This window comes from Erithacus rubecula (assembly GCF_903797595.1).
Source record: "Erithacus rubecula genome assembly, chromosome: 1".
Taxonomy (NCBI): domain Eukaryota; kingdom Metazoa; phylum Chordata; class Aves; order Passeriformes; family Muscicapidae; genus Erithacus; species Erithacus rubecula.
The window spans coordinates 79,961,401-79,987,026 of record NC_136658.1 but is presented as its reverse complement, the minus strand read 5'-3'; the positions used below and the strand labels follow the sequence as shown (position 1 = coordinate 79,987,026).

Genomic DNA, 25,626 nt, shown 5'->3' with positions numbered 1-25,626 from the left:
AGGGAAAACCAGGGGCTGAGAAACCTGGCCACTGCGGTGGCGAAGCTCTTCTCCCTCTTTTCCCTCCCTGCAGCTCTTGGAAGCGGGATGCCGAGCCGCTGCTGCTTGGACAGCGTCCAGCGGCGGCTGCCGGCGCTGGCCTGCCCGGAGAGGAGGATCCCAAGGGCTCGGCAGCGCAGCCCGGCCGGGCGGGGCCGGCCCTGGCCGGGGCACCCAAGGCGCGGCCGCTTCGCCTCCGAGCCCGCTATAAGAGCGGCGGCGGCGGCGCTCTGCACGGCCGGAGCGGGCACGGCCGGAGCGGGCTCGGGGCTCGTTGTGGCTGGTTACTGATATTTATTACTGCAGTTCTGTCCCGTTCGCAGGCAGGTACGTAGGCGGACACACACACACACACACACACACACACACACACGGGTGCTGCATGAACGGCGGCACACGCGGTGCGCCGGCAGCCGGGCGTGCGGGGGCGGGCCCGCCGCGAGCGGAGCGGGACGGCCTGCGATTTCATTTCCCCCTCCTTTGACTTTTATTATTCCCCCTATTTTTTTTTCTTTTTTTCTTTTTTTTTTTTTTCTTCCCTCCCGGGTTCGTTGCGCGGGGTGTCACAGCGGTGCCCATTCCCTCCGCAGGCCATGTCGTCCGTCAGGATCGAGTGCGTGGCCAGGGAGGGCTGCAGGATCGGCGAGTCGCCCCTGTGGGACGAGAAGGAGGGCGCGCTGCTGTTCGTGGACATCACGGGCAGGAAGGTGTGCCGCTGGAGCCCGGCCACCGGGCAAACGCAGGCCATTCCCGTGGGTAAGGAGCCGCTGGAACAGCCTGCTCCGTGTGCTGGGACTCGGGCTGTGTCCTCGGCACGGTGCTCTGAGCGGGACACCTTCCCTGCAGTCTGGGCTTGCTTCCTCCGTGCCAGCACATTGGGAGGCACTAGATACTGACCAGACCTAGTCCTTTCCTTAGCGCGCTTTGCTACTGAGTTATGTTTAATCTATTTCTTTTCCCAATAAGTTGTCCACCGCTCTTTCTCTTTTGTTCCCACTTTGTCCCACTTCTGTTGGTGTCTGCTGTAGCTCTGATGTGAATGATCAATGCCCATAACATTTTCTATATTGAGAGAAAAGCTGATACTTTTTTAAGATAGTGGTGTCATCAGCTAGAAGCTCAATGGTTCAAGTATTTTTTCCATAAAGGAAGAGACATGCTAACTCACATTGAAAAAGGATTGCAGATTTACTGCTGGATGTAATAAAGTAAATATTTGTGTTGGGAGACAGCTCCTTAAGTGCTTTCTGTACAATGTATTTTTTTTTCATGTTCAATAACACTTGATGAAAATCAATTTTGCCTACCTGTAAGCTGTTCTCATTATTCACTAGAAAGTGATCTGGGCTTATCTGCCTTTCAAATTACTGTAGTTGCCAATTTCAAGATGAGAGAAGGCCTGATACTAATTTTTCAAGTGTTGCTTCCCAAACTTAATTCCTCATAGCTTAGCTGAGGGAATGTGCTTCTTCCTGCCTTTCCCCCTAAACTGCTCTATTCCCGAAGGTGCAGTCTTTTATTTGTAACCTCTCTGGAGATGTGAAGGCAGAGTTTGTGCAGTGAATGGTAGGGTGGCTGTCTCCTCATGCACCCCTTTGCTCTGAGGTGCTTTGTCAGGAAGGTATGGAGCTGTTCTTGTGGCTGTAGGGGCACCTGGATGTCCAGCACCTACAGTGGACAGCTGTGCTTGGGAGCTGCTCCCCCAGGGTTAGAGGAAAGCTCTGGGTGCTGCCCAGGAGGAAGGGCTTCTCTAAGCCATGGCCCCAAGCCTTTTCCTGGGAGTGTAAAAGTAGACTTGCAATCCTATGCTCTGCTAGGAAAGCCCCTGCTGCTGATACAGGCAGAAAACCACTTTTATTAGTGTGGCTGCTGGCAATCTTAAGAGCAGCAAAATTGATACATGTGGCACACACAGCTGAGGGGACTCTGCTGCCCTCTGTGCTGGTGTGGGAGCAAGGAGTGGCACCCCAGTGTCAATAAGCCCCAGACCACCAGCAGCCTCGGCTGCTAAAGCTGAGCTTGTAGTCAGGCTCATCCCCAGTGCTGGGGGCAAATGGCATTCAGATTTCTGTCATGGTGGTGCTGCTGCCAGGGCTCCAAAGGGAAGGGACATCCTCAGCCATGAGCAAACAGCTGGAAAGGAGCAGTTCCTCTTGTCACCCAGTGGTGGCTGGTGGTGATTATAAGCGTTTGTGGAAGTATTACCTAATTATAACCCTGCAAAGCCATAAGCACAAGAAATGTTTCAGTTTTGAATTAGAAAATTAGTGATTTGTCCCAGCCTTTGTTGCCCTGCCTAAAGTTATTATTCCTTGGATTGCATCTGGTTGTAGGCTTTTACAGAAATGTTGTCTTCACACTCACTGGTTTTTTTTACTAATTCCTGTATAATAACCTGCAATTGAGGTCTTATGCATAATAACTCAAGTGAGTGTAAGCTGATCATGGAGCATTTTGGTTTTCTGTTTTGCTTTAGCTCTTTGGAAGCTCTGCCACTCCTTGGTGTGTTTTTGGTGCTGCTGGAGGTTTGTGGCAGAGTGTGGTGTTGGGGGCTGTCTCTCCTGCCCAGTGTGATCTGCCCCAGTGCAGAGATACTCTGCCTCCATCATTGCAGGGTTCATTTACACAGCAGCTGTGCTAAATAAACACGGTTGCTCTACAGCTATAGGCAATTGATTTTTCCCTTGGGGAAATCATATAATAAGCTATTGGAAAAAAAAACGTGTTCCAGTCACCCCTTTATAAACTTATTTTTTTTAAATAAAGCACATATCACACAACTATGTGCTGGTAATGATTGTAGCTCCTGGTAGTAATGGTAATACTCAAGTTCATGTGACGTGATCTGTTTCTGTGTATTTAAACATCAATTTTGTTGGTAGAAAAGTAGGTTGTTTCTCTTGCTGAGTTCATTTGGCATGTCTGAAGCGGACAGAAATGTCCCTTCATAGCACATCTCACTTTTCAATTTCATCCCATTTCCAGATGCTCCTGTGAGCTCTGTGGCTCTCCGGCAGTCTGGGGACTATGTCATCACCCTAGGAACCAGATTTGCTGCTTTGAAATGGAAAGAGCAGCTGGTTACCAGCATTACTCAAGTGGACAAGGATAAAGTAAATACCCGATTCAATGATGGGAAGGTGGATCCTGCAGGGAGGTATTTCGCAGGTATGCTGCAGGCTCTTCCTTCCCTCTGGTGCTTGCTGACTTTTGGTGATAAGATGCAATGATCAGTTGTAGATGCAGAAAGTTTTCCGTCATCGTTAAATGGTGAGGATTTTTTTTTGTTGTCTTCAAACAGAGTTTAAACCCATTTACAAATCTGTTTATATCACCTGAGTACTATCTAATCTGGACTATTTCATTAAAAAGAGGCCGACTACTCAGCCTGCCTGGTTTATGATACTGGCTTTGCCTCTTCCCTGTCAGCTGCTTGTTTTGAATACTGGAAGGGTGCCAGAAGAAAATACTTTTTCATTGAGAAATTTATTATATTGCATGGTTTGTTCTCTATTACTCAGAATGTTATCTCTAAAAGCTAAGCGACTATTCATCCTGGAGATGAGAAGACTCAGGGGATCCCACCTGAATGTATAAATACCTGACTAGGGAGGGAGTAAAAGAGATAGAGGCCAGACTCTGCTCAGTAATGCCCACTTAAAGATGAGAAGGAGTGGGCACAAACTGAAACTCAGCCAATTTTGTATGAACATAAGAAAACTCTTTTGCTGAGAATGATCAAACAGTGGAACAGGTTGTCCAGAGAGAGTATGGAGTCTTCATCCATGGAGATGTTCAACACCCAGCACTGGTGGGAGGAACCTGCAGTGTTTGACTGAGCAGGGGGTGATCCTGGATGATGTCCAGAGGTATCTATCCTCCAGCCTCAGCTGTGACCCTGTCCTCCTGTGTTTCAAAATACCATTCTGTGCTTCTGCTGTGTCGTTCAGTCCCAAAGCCAACCTTAATCTGCCTTTTCCCAGCCTCTCAAGAGCCAGTCTCAGCTGCCAACTCCAACCTCCAAAGATGAGATTTGCTTTAAAAGAGTCTTTAATGTAAGACTCATTCTGAGGGAGGAAGAATTTTTTTTCCGCTCTCTCAGCTCTATAACACATTAAGATTTCTTGTAAGTTAAATGCCAGCCACACCTGTTTTGATATATGAATGACTGAATAAAACATTTTTCAGGAATCATTCTGCACACCATTTCTGCCCCAGGAATGTCCAACAGAAGAACAAAGGCTGTGTTTTGCCACCTTCTGCTAAAAGCAAGCACTTTGGAAGTCCACCTTTTCCTTTTCCTTTTAACTCAGTTTCTTCCTCAAATTTCAGAAGCCCCCTGCACATCTCCATCCTATGTTGGCAGTGTGATCACCATCATAGTGAGAGGCATAGAGTGGAGCAGAATGCATTTACTCTGAACCTGCTTTCTCCTTTTGGCTCTGCACAGGTACAATGGCAGAGGAGATCCGTCCTGCTGTGCTGGAGAGACACCAGGGCTCTCTGTACACGCTCTTCCCCGACCTCTCAGTGGTGAAGCACTTTGACCAGGTGGACATTTCTAATGGGCTGGACTGGTCACTGGATCACAGAACCTTCTTTTACATTGACAGCTTGTCCTACTCTGTGGATGCCTTTGATTATGACCTCCAAACTGGAAAAATTGGTATGAATGGCTGCATTCTAAACTATTAGTGCCTAAAGATTGTGATGTTTGTTTCTGCTCTGGTTATTACACAGAGATGATCAGAGCTTTGGGAGCAATTACCCAGAAACCTCTTTGGAGCAGAACAACAGGAGCCATGTTAACATCTGTCTGCGTAGGCTCCTGGCTCAAACCAGTCAGGGTCGTTTGGTAATGCTATAAAGTATTTAAATTGCCTGGCACTTTGAGTAGTAATCTGTACTACTGTTACTAAACACGAGGCATATCTGATCTTCCAGCAAAAAGGACAAAGTGTATCTCATCTGTCTCTTCCCATGGCAGCCTCTTTCTTGTTACTGGCAGCACAAGCAAAGTGACAGCAAGCTTGTAGTCTTGTGCAAAACCTCTGCCAGTTTCCCTGCATATTTTTTTCACTCTTCACCCTGTTTTGTGTTTTAAAATACAAGCTTCTAAATGAAGATTCTGCAGAAAGAACAAGGCAACAATGGTAGCAGTAACTCAAAGCTTCCTTCATTAATTTAAAACAAAACAACACCTCAAGGGCTTCTACAAGCTTGGGCAAAAGAGAAATTCTGGTGACTTGGGCCAGTAATTTGCTTTTTACTATACGGGCTGTAGTATTTTGCATTAAAAGAACCCAGTCAATTTGATATTTAGTTTTAAACCTCTGAATGTAAAGTGATTTTGGATTTAGCACTTTGTCCTAATGTCTCTCTGCTATGGCTTACAACTGAATTTTTCCTTGGGAAATAAGGTACTTCTCTCACTCCTTCTTGCTCATTCTTTCTGTGGGCAGTCTGACAATCCCCAGGAGCAAAAGGGAAACTCATTAAAAATATTGCTGCATATGAAACATTGAAGCTGTCAGAGCGTAAAATAAACAATGTTGGAAAGTTGGGTTTAATTTTCTTTAATAACAGTGGATAAAAGTTCAGATAGAGTTGTTTGTTTTTAGGTCGATAGTGTGCCTTTGAAACTGATGCTTTTCCTAACTCTGTGTTTATGTAAGCTCTCAGTTTATAGATCTGAAGGTCAGTTTTGTGTTGGAACAGTGATTATTGGCACGTTCCAGCAAACTGTTTGAAAAGTCTCCAGCTGGAGCAGCCCACACTTGAAATTATTCAAACTGCTTTTAGAACAAGTAATTAATTTTATGAATATATCTAACATTAATTTATTCAGTTACTCATTTAATATTGTAAGTAGAGAACGACTGGTGCAGTAGAAATGAATGCCAGAAAGAGGGATTATACTTTCAATGGATAGAAACTGATCCACAGGCTTTCATGCTGAGAAACAACTGTCTTGGGGAAACAAACAGGGCATCAGACACAATCTATTTCTTTCATGGGAAAAAAACTCAGGGCCTCAGCACAGCTTTTGGAAATAATAGTACAAATAACTCTGCTGGGCTGTGAGTGAGAAAAATTTTAACAACTGTCTCACTCGGTTCTGTGGTTTTTCTACCCTGCAGGCAACCGTAGGAGTATATACAAACTGGAAAAAGAGGAGAGCATTCCTGATGGGATGTGCATTGACACAGAAGGCAAACTCTGGGTGGCTTGTTATGATGGTGGGAGAGTGATTCGCCTTGATCCTGAGACAGGTAAGTCCTTGCAAAAGATGGACTGGGATTTTGTGTTAAACAAAACAAAATGAAGAAATAAAAACAGAGTGAGAGGTGGGGTTTTTTGGTCTCACAGAAATGGTATATCTGCTCTTTTTAAAAAACTCAGCTTTTTTTTTTTTTTTTTGCTTTTTTTAAAAATTATTTCAAACAATTTTATGTACCTGCACTCAAAAATTACCTTTATAAATAAGTCTCCTTTGTTCCCAGCATCTGTTGTGTTGGAAAAGATGAAGTGGCTAAGGAGTCTACTTGTGAATTGTTTGAGTTAGCATCCTCTTGCATCCTCCAAAATTAAGATCAGTGTTTATCTCGTTGATAAATGGAAAAGATGACTTAAATAATTTTTGAGTCTTGTTTCTTCATTTAGTGTATCAATTTTGGCAGCCTACTGGATTTTATTACAAGTCCCACAGGACACTAATGCCAGCAACATCTTTTTTATTGCTAGAAGTTATTTGCATGATCCATTTTGCAATGAAATAATTAAAAAATGTTTAATGAATTCCACAGCATTTTGTCATTCCCACAGTAATGTCTTGGGTGTGCCCATTGTCTGAGTCTGTTGTTCATTGCTGCTCTCATTTGGACTCTAGTGAAGTGCCAGGGATGATTTACTCTGGGTAGAAAACACATGTAAATCACTCAAGGGAAACTGAACCATACTGGCTGCAAGGGGCCACTGGTGAGAATGGGAGCATGATTTTGTGAGATCCCAGACAGCACAAGTTTGCATCATGCAGCAGAAGAGCAATGCACAGCAGTACATCTGGAGCCTAGTGAGGGCTTGGGGTTTTGTGGGAGTGTGGATTCAGGGACTCCAGTGCCTTGTCTGCAACACACCCTGGCATATGTGCACCTACATCTCTCACTCTGGTGGGCAGCACACTCCTTGGTGACATCCACCAGCCCTCTGAATACCCTCCTGGGATAGTAAATTTAATAATTTTTCCTCCCTGGTTCACTATTTCTACCTTTTTCCTGCCTGACCTTATTTTTAAATTTTTTTCTCCCTGACCATTTTTTTCCTTAATTTTCCACTAATTTTCCTTTTCCTTCTCCCTCTCCCTTTTGGAGGTGTTTTCATAGGAGAAAGCTATAAGGAATAGTGTCTATAAGCAGATGCATAGGGATAGTAAGACTATTGATGGCAGAGTATATGTCCCTAATGCACTCCCAGTCTTTAACATGCTTACAGGTGGATGAGGTACTGATGTGTTAGTAGTGTGTTTCTCTTCCATGAACCTGTTCTCTCCTCCTCACCCACATCATAGCACCTGCAGGGAGCAGTGTTATGAAGCTTCACAGAGTAAGTGTCTGTGTCAAAAGGAGCCACCTGGTTTTTGTGGAAAAAACCTCATGCTTACCTGCTCTCTCATGCTATCATTTTAAAGTAACACCTTAAATCCGAAATTTGCTGAATTCTGAATGGATTGTAATTCTTTAGGGAGATAACCCAGGCAGGTTTGAAGAGAATTCTGTGAAAGACTCTTTTAATGCACCCTACCCATTAAGTGTGGCTTGAATGGCTGTCAGCCAGTTGCAGGTACATCTGCCAATAAAGAGCTCATCTAAAACACGTGAGGGATTTCCAGGTTTCAGTGATAACAAAGCCTGGACTTTGTTTCTAGGGTAATGGGATGAGGAAACTTGTTTGTTTGGCATCTTTCCTAAGTAAAGGTTTTGAGGTCCAGGGTGAAGTAGATTTTTGGGTCAAGGCTTCTTTAGCAGAGATAGCTGCTGCCTTTAGATTGAGGATGTGCTACAGGGAGAGGCTGGTGCCTTGTCCCACAGGATTTGCAAAGGACTCAAGAGATGTCCAACTTACATGTTACCAAGTCTTATCATAGCTTCTGGTCACTTAGTGACCTGCTAGTTTTACTCTTTAAATTGAAATCCTAGAACAATCAAGGCTGGAAAAGACATCCCTGATCATCAAGTCAAACCATCAACCAGCACTGCTAAGCCCACCCCTAAACTATGTATTTAAGTACCACATCTACATGGTTTTTAAATATTTCCAGGGAAGGTGATTCCACCTCCCTGGACAGCCTGTTTCAATGCATGACAACCCTTTCAGTGAAGAAATTTTTCCTAATGTCCAATCTGGACTGCAATTGAATATTTTATAGTTGTTCCTAAGGATTGTTTTTAATATCCTTTGACTTTTATAACATCAAAAATATTTTCATTGTTTGTTTCTTCTATAGAAACCAAGCACAGAGTGATACTTCAGATAGATTATAGAGCATCAAGGTGCAGATTTTCTTGAAACTCCAGGGAGACACTTCAGAGCTTTGTAAATTATATTTTTCAGGCTGTTATCCACTGGGAGCACTCTACAACTGCAACTAGGGTCCATCCACTTGTCTTTGGGGCTTGTGCCTCTTTTTCTACAGTCCATGTTTTTTCCTTTTGAATGTCCTTCTGATTCACTTTCTCTCAGACTTGGTGTCAATCAATTTCTAGGGTTCCCAACATCAAAGTTACTTTCCTGCTGTTTCAACAGATTACTAAAACTAGTTGCTGTAAGGGGACCAAGCCGTTTACACATGCAGTTGGGAGGACAGAGAAGTTACACCTTTTGTAAGGAAATTCATGTGCTTTAGCATATTTCTAGAAGGAGAAATTCACTGGTAGGTCCATAAAATAGGCATGATGGGAATAGGCTGTTATTGGCCAGGATTAGCAGAAATTTTGGAAAAATCTGCTGCAAGATGTCTCGACAGCCTTCTAGTTAGGGCCAGAGGGGATCTGCTCACTACCATCATTAAGACAGTAGTTATTTGTTGGCACAATAAATGCGTAGTACTCTTTATAGTAGTGCTAGTTTTTTATAAGCACCAGACATTGTCCCATGATCCCTATTTTATGCCAGCTTGATTTGAAAGGCTATTGGGATTTCAGGAAAAGCTTCTAGGAATTAATCTTCCCTAACCACAGGCAGCAGAGGTGTAGCAGGAGGTACGCCTCCGTAACGCTGCACGAGGTCTGCTCGCTCCAGGCTCCCTTTGTAGTTAAAAGTAGAAAAGTCAGCAGGTCTAGGGTGTGATTCATGTGACTGTTTTAGAGAGGAATTCTACCCCATTTCCATTGACTCCATGAACAGCCTAGATGACGAGCTCAGATACGTGTTTGTGTGGTGGATGTTAGCATTTAATTAGAGGACAAGCTGGGATTGAAGTGGGATTTGTTGGTGATACCTGAAACTGAAACTTGTCAAATGATACATCATCAACAACAGGGTTCACAGAAGTCTGGTTTCTCCCTGTTATGGTGCTCATTAGTGAGGATGGGACATCCCCCAGCCCTGATTGCCACTTTGACAGAGCACTTGGCTCCACAACAGTTATTTGCGATAATTTGTTTAAATTTCTTGTTCTAAGTAGTCAAACAGGAAACCTCATGCATGTTTTCCTCCAGGAAAAAGACTCCAGACTGTGAAACTTCCTGTGGACAAAACAACTTCCTGCTGTTTTGGAGGAAAGGATTATTCAGAAATGTATGTGACTTCTGCCAGAGATGGGATGGATAAAGAGTGGCTTTCTCGGCAGCCGCAGGCTGGTGGGGTTTTCAAGGTGAATGATTCTTTCTCCTTTCATTTTAGAAGGCCACATTTTCAGTTCTGATTTTTTCAGGTAACAAAACCCCAGTTGGCAGTGGTGGGAAGCTGGAAAAAGACAGTTGTTAGAACAGTGATCATATACGCTAAGCTGTTGTTTGCATTTTTTGTTCCTATTGCAGAAAGTTAAATGCATTTAGAGATTTGAAGGTATTTCAAGGTTTAAACTTTGTACCAATGCTGATAGTCAAATTTTCTATGCAATCATCTCTTTACACTTCTTCCTCTCCCAATGCTGTTTGCGTTTTCTATTTATGGAAGGGATGGGTAAATACATGTCTTAATCAGTGGCAGATAAAAGCATCTGCTTTTATTTACTTTCTAGTTAATTATCACAAGGTTATCTCTTTAAAAAATTGTTCCACTGGGATTTGTTTTAAATCCCTGCTCTTTGTGTATGCATGCCGAAGGTTACATTGTGAACTGCAGAATTAAGGCTTAGCAGTATCTAAGAGAAGAGGCTTTTGGGGAATGGACTGTGGCCTGTGATTACTGAGCTTTAGAGAAAGAGCATGCATTGAAATTCCAGGCTGTGGTGAGCTGATGTGTGCAGAATATAGTAGGATGTCAAATTGGAGGACACAGTCCTTTTCTAAATTAAAGCATGTCTAGTTGTGTAAGGAAACCAAGTGTCTGATAGTGGTGAATTTATGGCTCTAATTTATGGGTTTTTTTTCTCTGTGTTTTAACAGATAACAGGACTGGGGGTGAAAGGAGTTCCACCATATCCATTTGCAGGTTAAATACACTCTTCAGAATGGACTCAAGAGAGCTGATTTAAGCAAGACAAGTCTGTAGGTGTTATTCTGGTGTTCAGCATCTTTTGCTTTGAAACCATAAGACCATTATAATATTTCATCAGGAAAGGATGAAAAAACTACTGAAATACATGGAATATTTTAAAACTGATCTTTTCTCTCCCTTTAAACTTACTTTAAATATATGATGGTACTTCTTCTGTTGTGCTAAAAAGATCCTCATCCTAATAAGCTATTGTTGTAATTCTATTTTATGATTAAATAATATTTTAATAACTTTTTATTGAGTATTCTTTTGTCTCATTTGTGACTTATGTTATATTGTTTTACTCATTAGACTACTTGCACTGTCTCTTTTACGTATTTTCAAAGTTCCTCATAAAATGCCTTTTGGTGGTCTTACCACTGTTTTAACTGTAACTTTCTTTGTTCTGTGATGTTCTCAAGATCTATTGCAATTTATTCACACCACTTGTTGTAAATGAAAATTTACTCACTGGATTGCATTTTTCCATTAAATTCAGGATTGCATGTGCTGCAACAATTGTGATGTATTTTAGCTGGATTTTAAATGGCAGATTTTTGCTCTTGGAATGCTACATGTTCCCATGTTAGTGCACCTCCATCTGCAGGTGGAGTAGCTGTGTGTCCCCATCCTGCTGTGTCAAGGTAACCCATCAAATGACTGCTGAGTGAGCCTGTGGCAGTTCTCTCTCCAAAGCTCCAAGAATCAGCACATAATGGTTTCCCATTTCTGCAGGCTTGTTGCAGGGAGTTTTTTACCTGTGCTCACCCTCACATCACCGCACTGGCAGTAGGGTGATTGCCAGCATAAAAAAAAACCAAGCTGATCTTTTTTATGTTGTTGCTGCACTAGAAAATTAAGAGCAATAGCTTGTACAGGCATGAAAAATTGGGTCAAAGATTAGTTTATCAGAGCGGGCCAGGAGGCACCCATGAGACACAGGGAGGAGGCCATGGCTGCTCTTCCTCCGTGCCGTGCATGGGTGGCACTGGGCAAATGTCTGAATAACACATTTCTTTGTGCTTGTGAGTGTGAGAACAGAGGCAGGTAAAATAAGCCACTGCAGACGTTTTACAAATGAACACCACCTCCCCTTCTGTGAAAGCACCTGCTCGGCTTTGCCACGCAGGTTTCGTGGGCTCCACACGAGCAGGAAGAGCCAACTCTGCCAGGAGAGCTGCGTTTTTCATGCTGCCGAAATGCGGCCGGCGCAGCCTCCGGTGCAGAGCTGCGGCTGCTCCCCGCGCCCCAGCCCCGGGGAGCCCGGACTGGTGCTGCCGGCGAATTTTGACTCGAGTCCCATGACAGAGAGCTGGATCTGGCAAACTGGAGCTGAGCCGTTGCCGGTTCCCTCAATTAGGAAGGCTTCCTGACTTTTGTTTAATCCCTCGCTTATTAATGGCGCTCACCTCTTTGATGAAAGATCAGCACTGATTTCAATTAGGGTTGAGCAAGAACCCAGTGACAGGAAAGGCTGTATCAGGAGGAGCAGCTGCTGTGCCCTGAAGGGTTTCTTCACCCTCATGACCAAAATCTATAGTCATAGGTGAAGCGTAGTTGCTCCCAACCGAGCTGGAGAAAGCTCTTGTAATCCTTTGCTGGCAAAATAGCTCTGCTGAAATAAAAGCAGGCGGCACTGCCTGCCTGGGGAGCTCCAGTTCTTCCCATCCCGAGTGCAAGGGAGGGACCAGGCCCTTCCTACAAAAGGTTGAAGTCACGAAAAGATAATCTTGGGCTTCACTTTTGGACATCGCTGGGGTGAGTAGCTATACTGTATCTGCCCGGGGTTTTTAACAGCTGTATCTTTGTTAACTCTAGCCATGCCTGTTAGAAGGAAGGCTCTCCCTCCTCTCCTGCAGAGGCGCATAAAAATTTTAATAGATCCGGACAACCAAATAAGAAGCAAAGCTGGGTTCTTAGAGCAATGAATGATGGGATGAACCCTCAAAGGGAATAAGTGACAAAGTATATTTTGGGGAGTTGTGGGGAAAAAAGGGAAGCGATGGATTTACTAAATATTTGCAGACACAAGAACAAATTCTGAGCTATTGCCTGAGCACATGCCTGTGAGAACAGAAGACAAGTACAATTATTTAAGTACCACCCTATGTGGTGTGATACTCTCCTGACTATTCTATGTTGATAAAAACTAGGGACTATAAAAATAAACAGTAAGAGTTGCATCAGAGGACACCAAGGCAGTGGGAGAGGGAAAGCCACATCAGAAGGAGACAAGTGGTTGTGTGTCAGCCAGAGGTACAGGGGTGCGTGGCTGCCTTTGGCCAACTTCACTAGAAACTTCTGCTTTGCTATCCAGCAATATTAGAAAGCAACAAAGTGCATGGCAGGGCCAGGCTCTTTATGTTGTGGAAACAATTAAAAGAATGGCTGGCTGGCAAATACATGCACCTGCTACTGCAGAGTTGCACCACTCATCAACAGCAGCCACAAAAGCTTTGAGATGTGTCTCTTCCTAAAGTGACCAACTTCTGGAAAGGCAGGCACAAGGGATGTTGAGATGGCAGAGTGGGAGATATGGTGTTTGAGTTTGCAGCCTAGAAGTGGCCAGGGTAGGAATAAAAGATGGTGCAAAATGTGGCAGGGGCATCCCCAGGGCATTTGCAGCCACATGAATAGATTAGAGAGATTCTGGTACAATTTTCCCAGCTGCTGTCCTTCCTGTGCCATCAATGATCCAGCATCTGAGCTGCTCACCCAGAAAGTTGCACGTTTGGTGTTTTCAGTTGCAATATGGTGAATACTTTGTCCCCCCTGCCTGACTTGGTTTTACTTTGCTGCAGTCTATTATGGGGAAGTTAATCAAGTCACCAGAAGTGAAGAGCTGTGTGGAAAATGTGGTTTTCTTCTCCAAAATCCATTTGAGGAAATGCTTTGGGATAATTTGCAGAAAACAAGATAACTTATATTTTTCAGTCATTTTTTTTCCATCTGAAAATTAATTTTTGGTGAAAATTATCATAAGCCAAAATTTTCCTTTTCTATGTGTCTTCCAGCAGAAAATGCTGTGGGAAAAAAAAAAAATCTTGAATCACCCTTCAAAGTTATCATCTAGGTTATAAAAAAGAAAGCAGAGAGTAACATGATAATTTTTGTGAGAGCAAACAGAGACTGAGGGTTTGTGCTGAGATGGGATGGAGCCATTGGAGGCTAAGGAAATATCAGAATGGTCCTCAGGGCACCCAGAATCACCTTGTCTGTAATACAATGATTTCGGAAGGAGCTTGACTTGGAAATATTACAGGCTTTTCCCCTAGAAATGTTTGAATTTATCTCTGTCTTAGGGCTGTAATTTTTTAATCTCTGGGTGTGGATTGATGGTGACTATGGTAGGATAATACTTCTATCTTGTCTACTTGCTTATCAGGGAAAACATGTGCATCCTGTGAATCATATGAACATCAAATTTAAAAGTTCATTAAAGTCTTTAATGAGAAAAGAAATGCATTGTTCCTGCATGCTGGGTTGGGGCCACCCCCCAAGTGGCTTCTGCCCTCGCTGAGTGTGGTCCTGTCACCAAAACTCTGGTGGTTGCTGTGGCTCACTGCCCAGCTTGGACTCTGTCCCCATGGCAAGCCTGCCCTGCCCCACCTTGCTGGCCCTGCCATCACTACCTCTGCTGAGCAGGGCTGCCTGGGAGAAGGCACTTGGCACCTTTCACCTTTGCCTCTCACAGACAAAAAAAGAAGGCAAATGCCAAAGAATGAAGAAAATAAGTCAGGCAAGACGTCACCATCCTGCAGCATCTGTGGCAATTGCTGAGACTCCCTGGTAAAAGTCCTTCCCTGTGTGTGCTACAGGCAACAGCTTGGAGCTCTTTGCCAAAGAGGGATCAGGCTTTGCATCCTCGAGGTGAGGAGCCCTGTGGCTTCACACACAAGAAGGCTGTGGCTCAGCTGGGAGTAGGAGCCAAGTCTTAAAGAGATGATAATAAGCCTTAATCAAAACAATATTTTTTTTTTCCTTATCAGAGTAGTACAAAAACCTGCCTTGCATCTTTCATTAACCTTCCCTTTTCAACACCCTAAATTTTGGAAGACTGGGCTAGCCCTTGGGGCGACCAAATGGTGCAACGCCTCAGTTTCCCTCTCACACTCTCCTGACATGAGAAAAACACTGAGCAAGGATTTTTCTCTATCACATGTCCTGCTGCTGGCACTGCAAACCAGACCATTCAGAAAGGCTTTGGTCCCTGCCTCATCATTCATGTGACTGCTGACTGAATACAAAATGTAAAAGGTTACCTGCTCCATGCAGATAACATCAACTGGTGCACATTTTTAACCGTCGCTGGAAACAGCAGCCAGATTCATTGGACCAGTGCTGGAAAAGAGTCACCAACCCAGGTCTCGCAATATTTTCCTCGGCAGGTGCGTTGATGTGATGAGCTGCAGAGTTTTGCAGAGGTGTCCTCCAGCTTGGTAAAGATGTTCAGCTGTTTGACTGAAGGGAAAAGGGTTCTTAAAATTCTTTGGTTTATGCAGATGGTTGCATAACTGTATATTAAAACTTTTAGCTGTCTGCCTGCTTATTTGAAGATTCAGTTTGACATTAACAATGAAGTTATGTGTTTGCACAGGAGGGAGAGAGGGAGGGAAACAGCAAAAAAATTTTTAAGGCCAGTCATTGATTTGTATTTCACCTGTATCTTTTTAGGGGTGCTGAAACGACCAACTTTTGGGTGATTTGGAGAGGAATGTAGAACAGAGGTCTAGAAAGGCTATTTTCAAATAACTACCAGAGAGAGGGTTTAGTTTCCAGAGAAGACAGGATGTTTTTACATTAGTTTTTTATTTCTAACAGGAAAATTTTCTTATGGTCTCCAAATTCTGCCAACTTTTACCAGTTAAACAGTTTAACTTGGAAAATATTTTGGTGACACCTGTCCATCCCTTAGTCTCCATAAGGGGGTTTGAGGATGAGGCCAGGAGGCTACAAAGCCAACAAAATGTTGGAAAGAGGCTGTAGGCAGGATGAACATGATGATTTTTTCTGCAGGGATTTTGCTCTGGGAGAACACAGAAGTATTTGGTGATTTTTACTCCGAATTCCTCATCTTTTCTTGCATGCTCATCTCTGATGGGTCAGTGCTGTACCAAGCCGGGTGCGAGGTGCCACAGATAAAGGTGCCAGGTGAAAGGATGTCTGGGGACTGATTATGCTGGGATATTTTGAATCAGTTTTTTGGGGATCATTTCCTCGTTTTTCTCTCTGAGATGCTGCATTTGGTGAAATGTTACTGCTGCATAGTTCCATGGGGTGTCAGCAGGGCATAGCAGCCAATGAGCAGAGCACTGAGCAGAGGGGGGACATGAACTGGACAGGACCAGGGCTGAGTCCCTCACAGCTTGGGGATTCTTTTGGTGTCAGTGCTGCCACTCCAGGGTTGGATGGTCCTTCCTATTAAAAGCTTCCATTTTCAGCTGCTTGTGAAAATTAGTGAAACCTCAGCTAGCAAAACACAGACCTTCCCTTCTAATTGCCCTCTTCTTAAAAACAGGGAGGGGTGATGATTTGAGCCACAATATTCACCAGTATGGAAACCTCCACAGCTGGAGTGACACACAGGAGTTAGTTCTTTGTTAGAGGGGATGATGCTGTGGCAGAATGTGCAGTCAGGGAAGGCAGATGTGTGCTGAGGGTGCATGGGACAGGGCAGGTCTCTGCAGCACTGCTGGGGGAGCAGGGGAGGGGGAAGCAGGCAGCTGGTGCAGGCAGGATGGTTTCTCCCCGCCTATGCCTTGTGAAACATCTGGCAATAGTGTGATTGTGTACTCCTCATGTGGCATGTGGGGTGGGTCTATGAATCAGTATTTCACCATGGCTTATCTGCCAGGCCCCTGTTTTGGTGCTGCAGAAGTTGGACAAGGGGAATGTAAATGAAACAGAGGCTGGTGGAAAAAGAAAGCTTTAATAAGGCTTGATTGGGTCAATGGAACCACTGAGAAGACTAATACACACTGCCTGCTGCAGGTCTGGAGGATTTCTGTCTCTGCAGGAGCCATGCTGCTGCTGGGCTGCCACCAAAAACTCTTGTTTTCCCAGAGAGCTGAGAGCAGCTCTGTGCTTTCCAGACCATGATACAATAAAGTCAGCATTGTGTCTCCAAGCCTGGGATCCCACATATGGCAGCCACATGACACAAAGCTTTAACCCACAAGAAACTCACTCCTCCAGCTCAAGCACTGTTTGACAGGTTTCTGGAGGTTAAAACTTGGCATCTTGCTGTGTATCCTCATTTACGCTTTAGATGCTATTTGCCTGCCTTTGTCTCTTTAGATGCTATTTTGCCTTGCTGCCCAGCCTCTTGTGGCCAGTGTTTTTTGGAAGGGAGAAGGATATATTTGATAGATGGGTTGTTTGAAACTTACCTTGGTGGTATGACTCATTGCAGGAAAGATCCCATGTCCTTCAGCCCTGCCATTTCCACTCACAATGATTGACTGTCTTTTCCCACGTATTTGGAAGTGCAGTAATGCTAATTAATTATCTGTAAACCTTATCACCATCTTACCTACTAGGAAACAATACCCACTTGAAGACAGTAATCCCCAGCACTGATGTTATGTCAGGGATTGGCTGCCTCCCAAGAATTATCTCCCAATCTGTGGAAAAAATGTGCTGAGGTCAGTGGGTGCAGCAGTGGAGGCGGCTCCATTAGGGGTGGCTGAGGCAGTGAGTGGGCCTCCTCCTTTTGTAAGAGCTGAGTGGTGGAACTTATTGCTCATATCCTACCCCACAGCAAAGACAAAGCAGGTCCAGGATCTGTGCTTGGGAGGACATCAGTGGGCACTGGACACCAACCTGATGGATTGTGCACCCTGTGTGGGTGTCAGTCAGCTGTGGCTGACTGATGTCCCTGCCAGCTCCCTGCTGCAATAGGGACAGGACAGAATGAACAACTTCTGAAAAGCAGACAAATGGAATGGGAACTTCACTGATGGAATTAGTGTCCCAAACAGCAATTGGGGTAATTGTACCCCACAGCCTGGCATTGGGCAAAATTCAGAGTGAGCAGCAGAGGTTGAAGATAAAATTGGGGCAGTGAGGGGACTGGTGAGGAGGAAATACTTAGATGGAAAGCAAAGCAGTAGAATTTCAAAGGCAGGAACCTTCCTCAGTATTTGCATATTCTCAGTGACTTGATGTGGGAACAGGCATTTGTTGTGCAGTGGCCTCTGTGGGGAAGTAGAGTTGATGCTGTGGGTGTGTAAATGTCTTCCTATGGAGGAAGTCAATGCACAGGTGTTAATAGGGCAGAGCCTTGTTTTTCCACAAAAAGATTTCTGAATCATTAGTGCTGCTGCCTTCTGCTCCCTCCCTGTGTCTGGGGGACCCTTAGAGTCACAGATCCCCAGACAGCAGCTTGGTTCCAGCTTAGAGCCATGGCCCCAGCACTCCTGTGCCTGGAGGCAGGTGTCTCATCAACAGCTGTGGTTTAGGAAAGTTTTGGTAAGAAGAAGCTTTGGCACCTCAAGCTCAGTTCCAGCCATGAGGCCATGGAAATATCATAAGAACCTTCCAAATTACTTTATAATGTGGAATTTGGAGTGCTTTGCAATTTGCAATCTCTGCTTTTAAACAATGTAGGCATGAAAAAATCCACATGAGAGCTTTAAATTGCATCCATTATTAACCTCCCCTCAGACCATGTCTTCCTCCATCAAAATCGAGTCTGTTGTGAAGGAGAAGAACCGGATGGGAGAGTGCCCAGTGTGGGAAGAAAGGGAGAATGCACTTGTCTATGTAGACATCAACTCTCAGAAAGTTTGTCGCTGGAGCCCAGTCACCAACGAGGTGCAGAGCGTGTCTGTGGGTAAGAGCCTGTGCTCACTGCTTCATCCTGGGAGTCTTCTCTGTCTGCCCCTTCTACCCCTCCTGGCAGGAGTCCTGCAGGTTGGTGGTCTCTCACTTTCATGGGATCACACACCCTGCCAGCCAAGCAGAGAGGCCATGCACATGTTGCCCCTGTTAAGCCTTAATGGGAATTTGTGTTTCATTTGGGACCTGCAGAGGAAGAGGTACAGTCCTAATGGCTGTTCCATCCTGGAAGGTGCAAAAATCCATGGAACACAGAGCCAGTGAGATGTGCTAGCAACCCCAGAGAAGGATCTTAGCATCAGCTCAGCCTTTCCTGGCCAGGAATGTCCCAGCCAAGCCCAGGTGCCTCGGTGAGGGCTGAGATGGTCTCAGAGCACCCTTCATCCCTGCTGTCTCCCCCCCAGATGCCCGTGTTGGCTCGGTGGCTCTGCGGCAGTGCGGGGGCTATGTCATCGCCCTGGGGACCACGTTTGCCTTCCTGGACTGGGACACACAGGCAGTCACCACCATCCTCGAGCTGGAGCAGGATAAACCCAACAACAGGTTCAATGATGGGAAAGTGGATCCAAAGGGGAGGTTTTTTGCTGGTAAGTTCCTCACAGAAATTTACCCTGGAGCAAAGGGAAACTAATTACAGTTATGCCTCATATAAGGCACTTTATTCCCTGTCTTGTCTGCTTGGTTACTGCCCAGTGGAGGAGAACAGGGCACTCCACATCTTGTGACCTAGATGAGGACAGATGCTGTTGGCAAGGGCCATCTGACAGGAAGGCTCTCCTACTTGGTAGATGGTGTTTTCAAACAACCGCCTTCATGGAAAAGCCAGTGAAGGGCTCATGTAGGTGGGATTTTTTTTTCTGGAGATGTAGAAAAGGATGCAGCTTCTAGAGCAGAAGATGAGCTGCAGTTTGCACCCCTTATTTGCAGATTCTCTTGCTTAGCCTGTGAAAAAGGATGTGGGGCAAAATCCTCAGCCTCCTGAAGGCAAGAAGGAGGTTTAGGTTGTGTATTATGTAAAAGGTCTTCACCCACAGGGTGGTCAGGCACTGGAACAGGCTCCCCAGGGAAGAGGTCATGGCACCAAGCCTGGCAAAGTTCAAGAATTGTTTGAACAATGCTGTCAGGCACATGGTGTACACCTGTTTTTTAAGGTCACAGCCCATTTAAATAATGAAAGTAGCCTACAAAGAGCAACAACAAAAACAGCATTTGATGCCTGCCAGCAACTCAACTTTCACTGTGAGTGTGTCCTGGTGGTCCTTTGGGTCTTTAATGTCTCATAAACCTCATTGCAATGCAGAAACATCCTTTCATTGGCCAGGATCAGCTCCTTTTGCTCTTTCTCATCAATCTGAAAGGACTTAGTCCCTTTTACCATAGGATTGTAGAATAGTAGAATCACAGAATGGTTTGGGTTGGTAGGGACCCTTAAGACCATCTAGTTCCAGCCTCCCTGCCGTGGGCAGAGACAGGCTGCTCAAAACTCCATCCAACATGGCCTTGAACACTTCCAAGCCTGGGGCATCCACAACTTCTCTTGGCAACCTGTTCCTGTGCCTCACCACCCTCACAGCAAAGAATTTCTTCCTAAAAATATTTTCTTTTTAGGAAGGAAAGAAAAAAAATATCACAATCCTGTGATTTCTCCCTAGGACTTCTTGGTAACACTTAGAGGAGGTTTTTGATCAAACATGAGGAGCAAGCTTCTACTCTCTAACCAGAGCTCCCCCTTCCATTTCAGGTACAATGGCTGAGGAGACAGCACCAGGGGTCCGAGCGAGGCGACAAGGAGCTCTCTACACCCTCTTCCCTGACCACTCAGTAATAAAACAGTTAGACCAGCTGGACATCTCCAATGGTCTGGATTGGTCCCTGGACCACAGGACCTTCTTCCACATCGACAGCCTGTCATATGCTGTCCATGCCTTCAGCTATGATGTGCACACTGGAAAGATTGGTACACACATGCTTTTGAACTTGGTGGCAAGTAGTGCTACTGCTCTGTCTGCAGCAAGACCTGGGCCTGTGAGATGCAGTGATTTATTTGACAGATCTCATCTCTTCTGGTTACAACTTGTCAGCTGGCTGACTGTGATATTTCTCAAATTTAGTTACTCACAGGTGTATTTGGTGAACAAACTTTTGACAGTCTTTCATCTTACTTTCATCTGGAGAGATGGCTCGTACTTAGACCTGTCCAAGGAGTTGCAGGGAAGAAGTCATTTACATTGCAAAATGAGAAAGTGCTTTTAGGATGGTATTTATTCTTGAGTGCCATCTACTGGAATTGCTTTGATTGTACTAGCTCCATAAATACAAGTGGGGAATGTGCATGTATGTATTTCACAGAAAGGTATTCGGAGGATCAAGCTGTCATTGTGACAGAGGTTTCCCAACCAAATTTCTGAAATTATTATGTTTTCAAATTGAACTTAAATTAATTTTATAAATATTTTTATTATATCTGCAAGGAAGAAAATTTAAGTGTAAGCAACTAACCTATTTTCAAAACTCTTTGAAATATTTTCATGCTGTATCAGCCTGATATACTCCACAGGAATTTAAATGGCTGAACTGCCTTTGTACTTTAAAGAGTGCAGACTATGGGTAATCACCCAAAGTAATTACACTCACTCAGATTTCATTTTGTTGAGAGCACCCCTTTCTACAGATTTTAGGATATAAGATTTCAAACAAAGATATAATGCAACTTTTCCCCCTGCACATATAAAGAAGTACTATGTTTCAGCTTCCTAGGCTTGGCTTTATGCTCTCAGCTCTCTATTCTTGGGGAGTGTAATGACCAGAAGGTGCTGGGTGGGTCAGAGCAGGTGGTCCATGGCTCATGGGCCCTGCTCCATGAATCAGATGTGCTCACCAACTTATCTGCATTGCATCCATGAGGAGCTGGTGTCCAGGCTTAATCAAAACTGGTTGCTTGGCTGGCCATTAGAAAGGAGAGGTTTTGATCTTTAGCTAGGAGAGATTGCTTATCACCCATGTTTAAACTTGGGTAATTGTTAGACTGGGGTCTGATACAGAATGGGTAGCAGCCCACATGACATCAGCTTTGCAACTCTTCCTGCAGCCTGCCCCAAGCTTTTGTACCATCTGGAAAAGGAGGAGCAAATGCCTGATGGGATGTGCATAGACACAGAAGGGAAGCTCTGGGTGGCCTGTATTGATGGTGGCAGAGTCATCCGCATTGACCCAGAGACAGGTGAGGCTCCACCAGTTTGTGCATGTGAAAGTGAGGGAATGGCAGCAGGAGGGATGGTCTGGAGGTGAGATAAGGTGAAATGTATTGCTCATTTCTGCCCCATGGGCTGCCAAGAGCATTGCTGGCTCAGGCTGTGATCATGTAAAGAGCACAGTTCCCTGTGCTGCCTCCCAGTGTCAGGTACCCCTGCTCCTGTTATTGTCTGATGAGCTGCACACTCTTCTTAATAATACCACCATCAAAAAAACCCACAAATTACTGCATATAAATTTTCTCAGTGTTGAAATGTTTAGCTGGAAAATACTTTAAGAAACAGCATGCATGCCAGGCCAGGTGTCCCTGCCCTTCCTGACCTCACACACAGTGCTGCTTCATTTTCAGAAAAGCAAATGCAGCCTCACAGATGTCGGGGAGAGCCCCAAAAATTAGTTAGAGGTGAGACAGATTAAATAATTTGATTTTGCCACAAGCTGTCCTTTAGGATATGGTCTCTGTCTGAAGAGGAGGTGCCTTCTGAGTAAATGTCACATCCGTGCCATGTGTACTTATAGTACATTCATAATTACATGCTTCCTAAAAAATGGTCATTAGAAAACAATTGCACATTTTTCTCAGGAAAAAGAATCCAAACTGTGAGGTTGCCTACACCAAGGATCACCTCTTGCTGCTTTGGTGGAAAAGACTACTCAGAAATGTATGTGACTTCTGCATATGATGGGCTGGACGAGGCCACCTTAGCCAAGGAACCTCATGCGGGAGAGATTTTCAAGGTGAGCAGATTTCCTTCCCCTTTTCCTCTTCCCCTTTCCCCTTTCCCCTTTCCCTTTCTACATCAGACCTGCCAAGCCTCATGTTCTGAGAGTGAGGCGTCCCTTGCTTATCCCACTCACCTCATGAGCTGCTCCAGGTACACTGCTCATCATCCCAGCCAGGTTCAGCTGCTTTTGCAGAGCTGCTCATGCACTTTGAAGGAATATATGGAGAAATCACAAGCAATAGTGTTGATATCTGGGTTGGCCAAAGTTGGTTGGTCAGGATCTGTGGGCAGTGAGTGGGTATGGATCTGCCATATGGATAATGTATTCTGTAACACACTGCAAAGAATGGCTTTTGTCTCTTGCTATATTTTAATCACTTTTAGAAATTTCATTCTCTTACTTCTCAGTTTTTAATTGTGCCAGGAAATGGAAATACTTACAGAACATACTTCCCCTTTAAAAATTAAATGTTTAAATTTACCAAAGCAAAATTTTGCATCTCAATCCAAAAAGTTTTAGAATTTTTTTTTTTCTGTTAAAAATGATTGCTGCTTTTTAAAAAACAATTTTGTCCGGGACTCTTGAATCTGAAACTTGTTTCTCTCTTCTTTTTTTTTTTTTTTTGCCCTATTAGCAAAAAGCACATCAGAAGAATAAAGTGCAGCTCTTACTCAGCAATTGCCATCAACACATCAAAACCAAACTCTTTTATTGGTTGATGAAGACAAGTTACAGGAGGGATGGAGATCTATTCTGGGATCTGGGACCCTCCTGTTGAAAGCAGTGCTTAGGGCAGATTTCTCATGGCTGAGAACTAATATATTCAAGCAGCAAAGTTTAGAAGCCCACAGGAGGATTAAATAAATGTCTTTTTTGGTTTTGTTCTTGAGTCCTTCAGTTCCACAATGGAATTGGTGCTTTCCAAACTCACGTTTGTCTTGCATGGGCAAAGCGTGTTAAAAATTACTATTAATTGTTTTGAAGATAAGGACTACATGTAAGGGCCACAGATAACATTTAAATTAGCAAAATTATTGAGTAGTGCTTGATAATCTTAGTGATCTTGAAGAGTTTGAAAGAGCTCCAAGGAATGACTCTTTTTGGGCTCCTTTTGAAGCAGGAGACCCTCCACGTAGTAGTCTGTTGCTATGATATTTGTTCTACAATGTTTGAATGTTTTCATTACACTCAGTTGGAGATTTATCTGTTTCCTTTCTTTTATCTTTTAATTTTTCATTTTTTTAAAACAGATAACAGGCCTGGGTGTGAAAGGGATCCCACAGAATTTCTATGCTGCTTGAACCTGGACATTATATACAAAGAAGAAAGGCTTCCATCTTGTAGTAACTCTGACTGGAAGAAGTCAAATGAACTACAGAATTTATTTGTGTGAAGATTTCTAAGCCCACATTTGCGAGTGTGCTTGTTTGGAGTTAAAGATATTTCTTCTTCTGTGGGCCTGTGGCTTGATGCAATAGGTTAGAGAGGTAAAGTTAATCTGTGTTACACCTTGGTAGCTTTTGTGGCTTTCCATAAACCTTAAATACTCAAGCATAGTTTCGCTGAACTTTCTGATGACCAGCTCTGGATTTTCAAGTCTGTGCAGTTCCCAAAGCTGAACCTGACTCCTCATGTTACAGTGATGCACCAACAATGATAAGGCAGATTTTAAAAAACATTTTAAGAATGGTGTCTTGAACTGTACTGCTCCTGTGCTGCAGGATTCCCCTAAAGGGTTTTGGGGTTTTTTTGTTGGGGTTTTTTTTTGTTGTTTTTTTTTTTTTAATCACACATATTTGTAGTATCCAGGTTCCACTTTTACATCCTCATTAGCCCTTTTCCAGGCTGTCCTGTCTTTAGGATGTGACTTAGGCTGCTGAAAATAAACTACACAACTATATTTAAAGAAACGCTTACAGATGTTTTTTTCTCTGCATTCAGATGTGACCATGGAAACACTGACTGACCACAAACAGTCAGTGCACACACAGGCTGTGAACCACCAGGACAGCCTGGGATACCAAACAAGTTGTCCTTTCAGGAGTGATATTTGCACCAATACACATGAATTTCCCTTTGCTTCACACATCTTAATGTGTACAGCATCTTATTCTCTTTCTTCTGGTGCTGATCCACTCCTGTTTCAAGTATTTTCTGCCTTTTTCCCTTTAGATCCTCCTCTCCCTTCTCGTCCATAAAGCACAACATCAAGGTGTATTTTCAGAGGCTGTTTAAATAATGACCCAGCACTACCCTGGACTCACTGAGCCACTGTGATCCTTTCAGGACTTCAGAATGCTCCAGACATGTAGATATGCAGTGAAATCTTGCCTTTGCATTGAGTTTGCTATTTTTTGCTGCCAGCACATAATGTATTTTCAGATCTTTAATGCTGACACTTCATAATGTTGCAAAGAAGGCAATAATATCCATCATGTACCAGATCACACATTTCAGTGTCTTCCTCTGAGGTATGTGACCTTTTCCCTCCTGCTATTCAAAGCCCCCAGACACTATGAGTAGGGAGAAAGTACACAATGCCTCATGAGGATAATCTCCCCCAAAAACTCATGCATGGAGGAGCAGAGGATCTGTGGTAAGCCATGCAGAAATATTAAACACAGTTTCCATGGGCTGTATGCAGATTGCCTGTAGAAAAAGCTGTTTTGTCCAAACCCATCATCCCTCTCCTAGCCAGGGGTCCCTCACAACTGTTTTGAAAGAACCAAGCTGGGCTTTTTCCTTTAGAAATACCCATATTACCCAACTCTCCTATGTGGTATCCTTCTGTCCTGCTGGCAAGTAGGAGATCTGGTGCTCAGATGTGATCAGACAGGGGTAGATCAAGCCACATGTCCTAGCAAAATGTCCTACCTGTTTCAAAGGTGGGTGTGACAGGGGAAGGTTAGGTGGTGTATTTGGCCCCTCAGTTGAGCTGGACCACAGTCTGGAAAGGAATCTGAGATCCAGAGGACCAGGAAGGGAGCTTTATTCACTAAGTGCTATTGAAGATACTTGGACACCAACAGGATTTCCAAAGTGCATCATTTCAATGCAGTTACCTGAAGCCTA

General features: G+C 44.1%; 2 protein-coding genes across 3 annotated transcripts; both read left to right on the top strand.

Moving 5' to 3' along the window:
• The first annotated feature begins 286 nt into the window (after nucleotides 1–286).
• LOC306809336 (regucalcin) lies at nucleotides 287–10,995 on the top strand. The gene is made up of 7 exons (XM_079320791.1): nucleotides 287–366; nucleotides 630–795; nucleotides 3,025–3,207; nucleotides 4,490–4,705; nucleotides 6,180–6,311; nucleotides 9,756–9,910; nucleotides 10,647–10,995. Exons 2-7 carry the CDS (start codon nucleotides 633–635, stop codon nucleotides 10,695–10,697), a joined length of 900 nt encoding a protein of 299 aa, XP_079176917.1. The 5' UTR covers nucleotides 287–366; nucleotides 630–632; the 3' UTR covers nucleotides 10,698–10,995.
• A 1,368-nt stretch (nucleotides 10,996–12,363) lies between these two features.
• Nucleotides 12,364–24,457, top strand: LOC306808006 (regucalcin-like). 2 transcript variants are annotated; one of them, XM_079318108.1, is made up of 7 exons: nucleotides 12,364–12,495; nucleotides 18,403–18,571; nucleotides 18,981–19,163; nucleotides 20,318–20,533; nucleotides 21,665–21,796; nucleotides 22,412–22,566; nucleotides 23,805–23,981. In XM_079318108.1, the coding sequence occupies exons 2-7, from the start codon at nucleotides 18,406–18,408 to the stop codon at nucleotides 23,853–23,855; spliced, it is 903 nt and encodes a 300-aa protein (XP_079174234.1). In that variant the 5' UTR covers nucleotides 12,364–12,495; nucleotides 18,403–18,405; the 3' UTR covers nucleotides 23,856–23,981. The 2 variants fall into 2 exon arrangements, with proteins under 2 accessions (XP_079174234.1, XP_079174233.1); XM_079318107.1 differs by lacking the exon at nucleotides 12,364–12,495 and adding an exon at nucleotides 14,958–15,125 and having other exon boundaries at nucleotides 23,805–24,457.
• The last annotated feature ends 1,169 nt before the right edge of the window (nucleotides 24,458–25,626 follow it).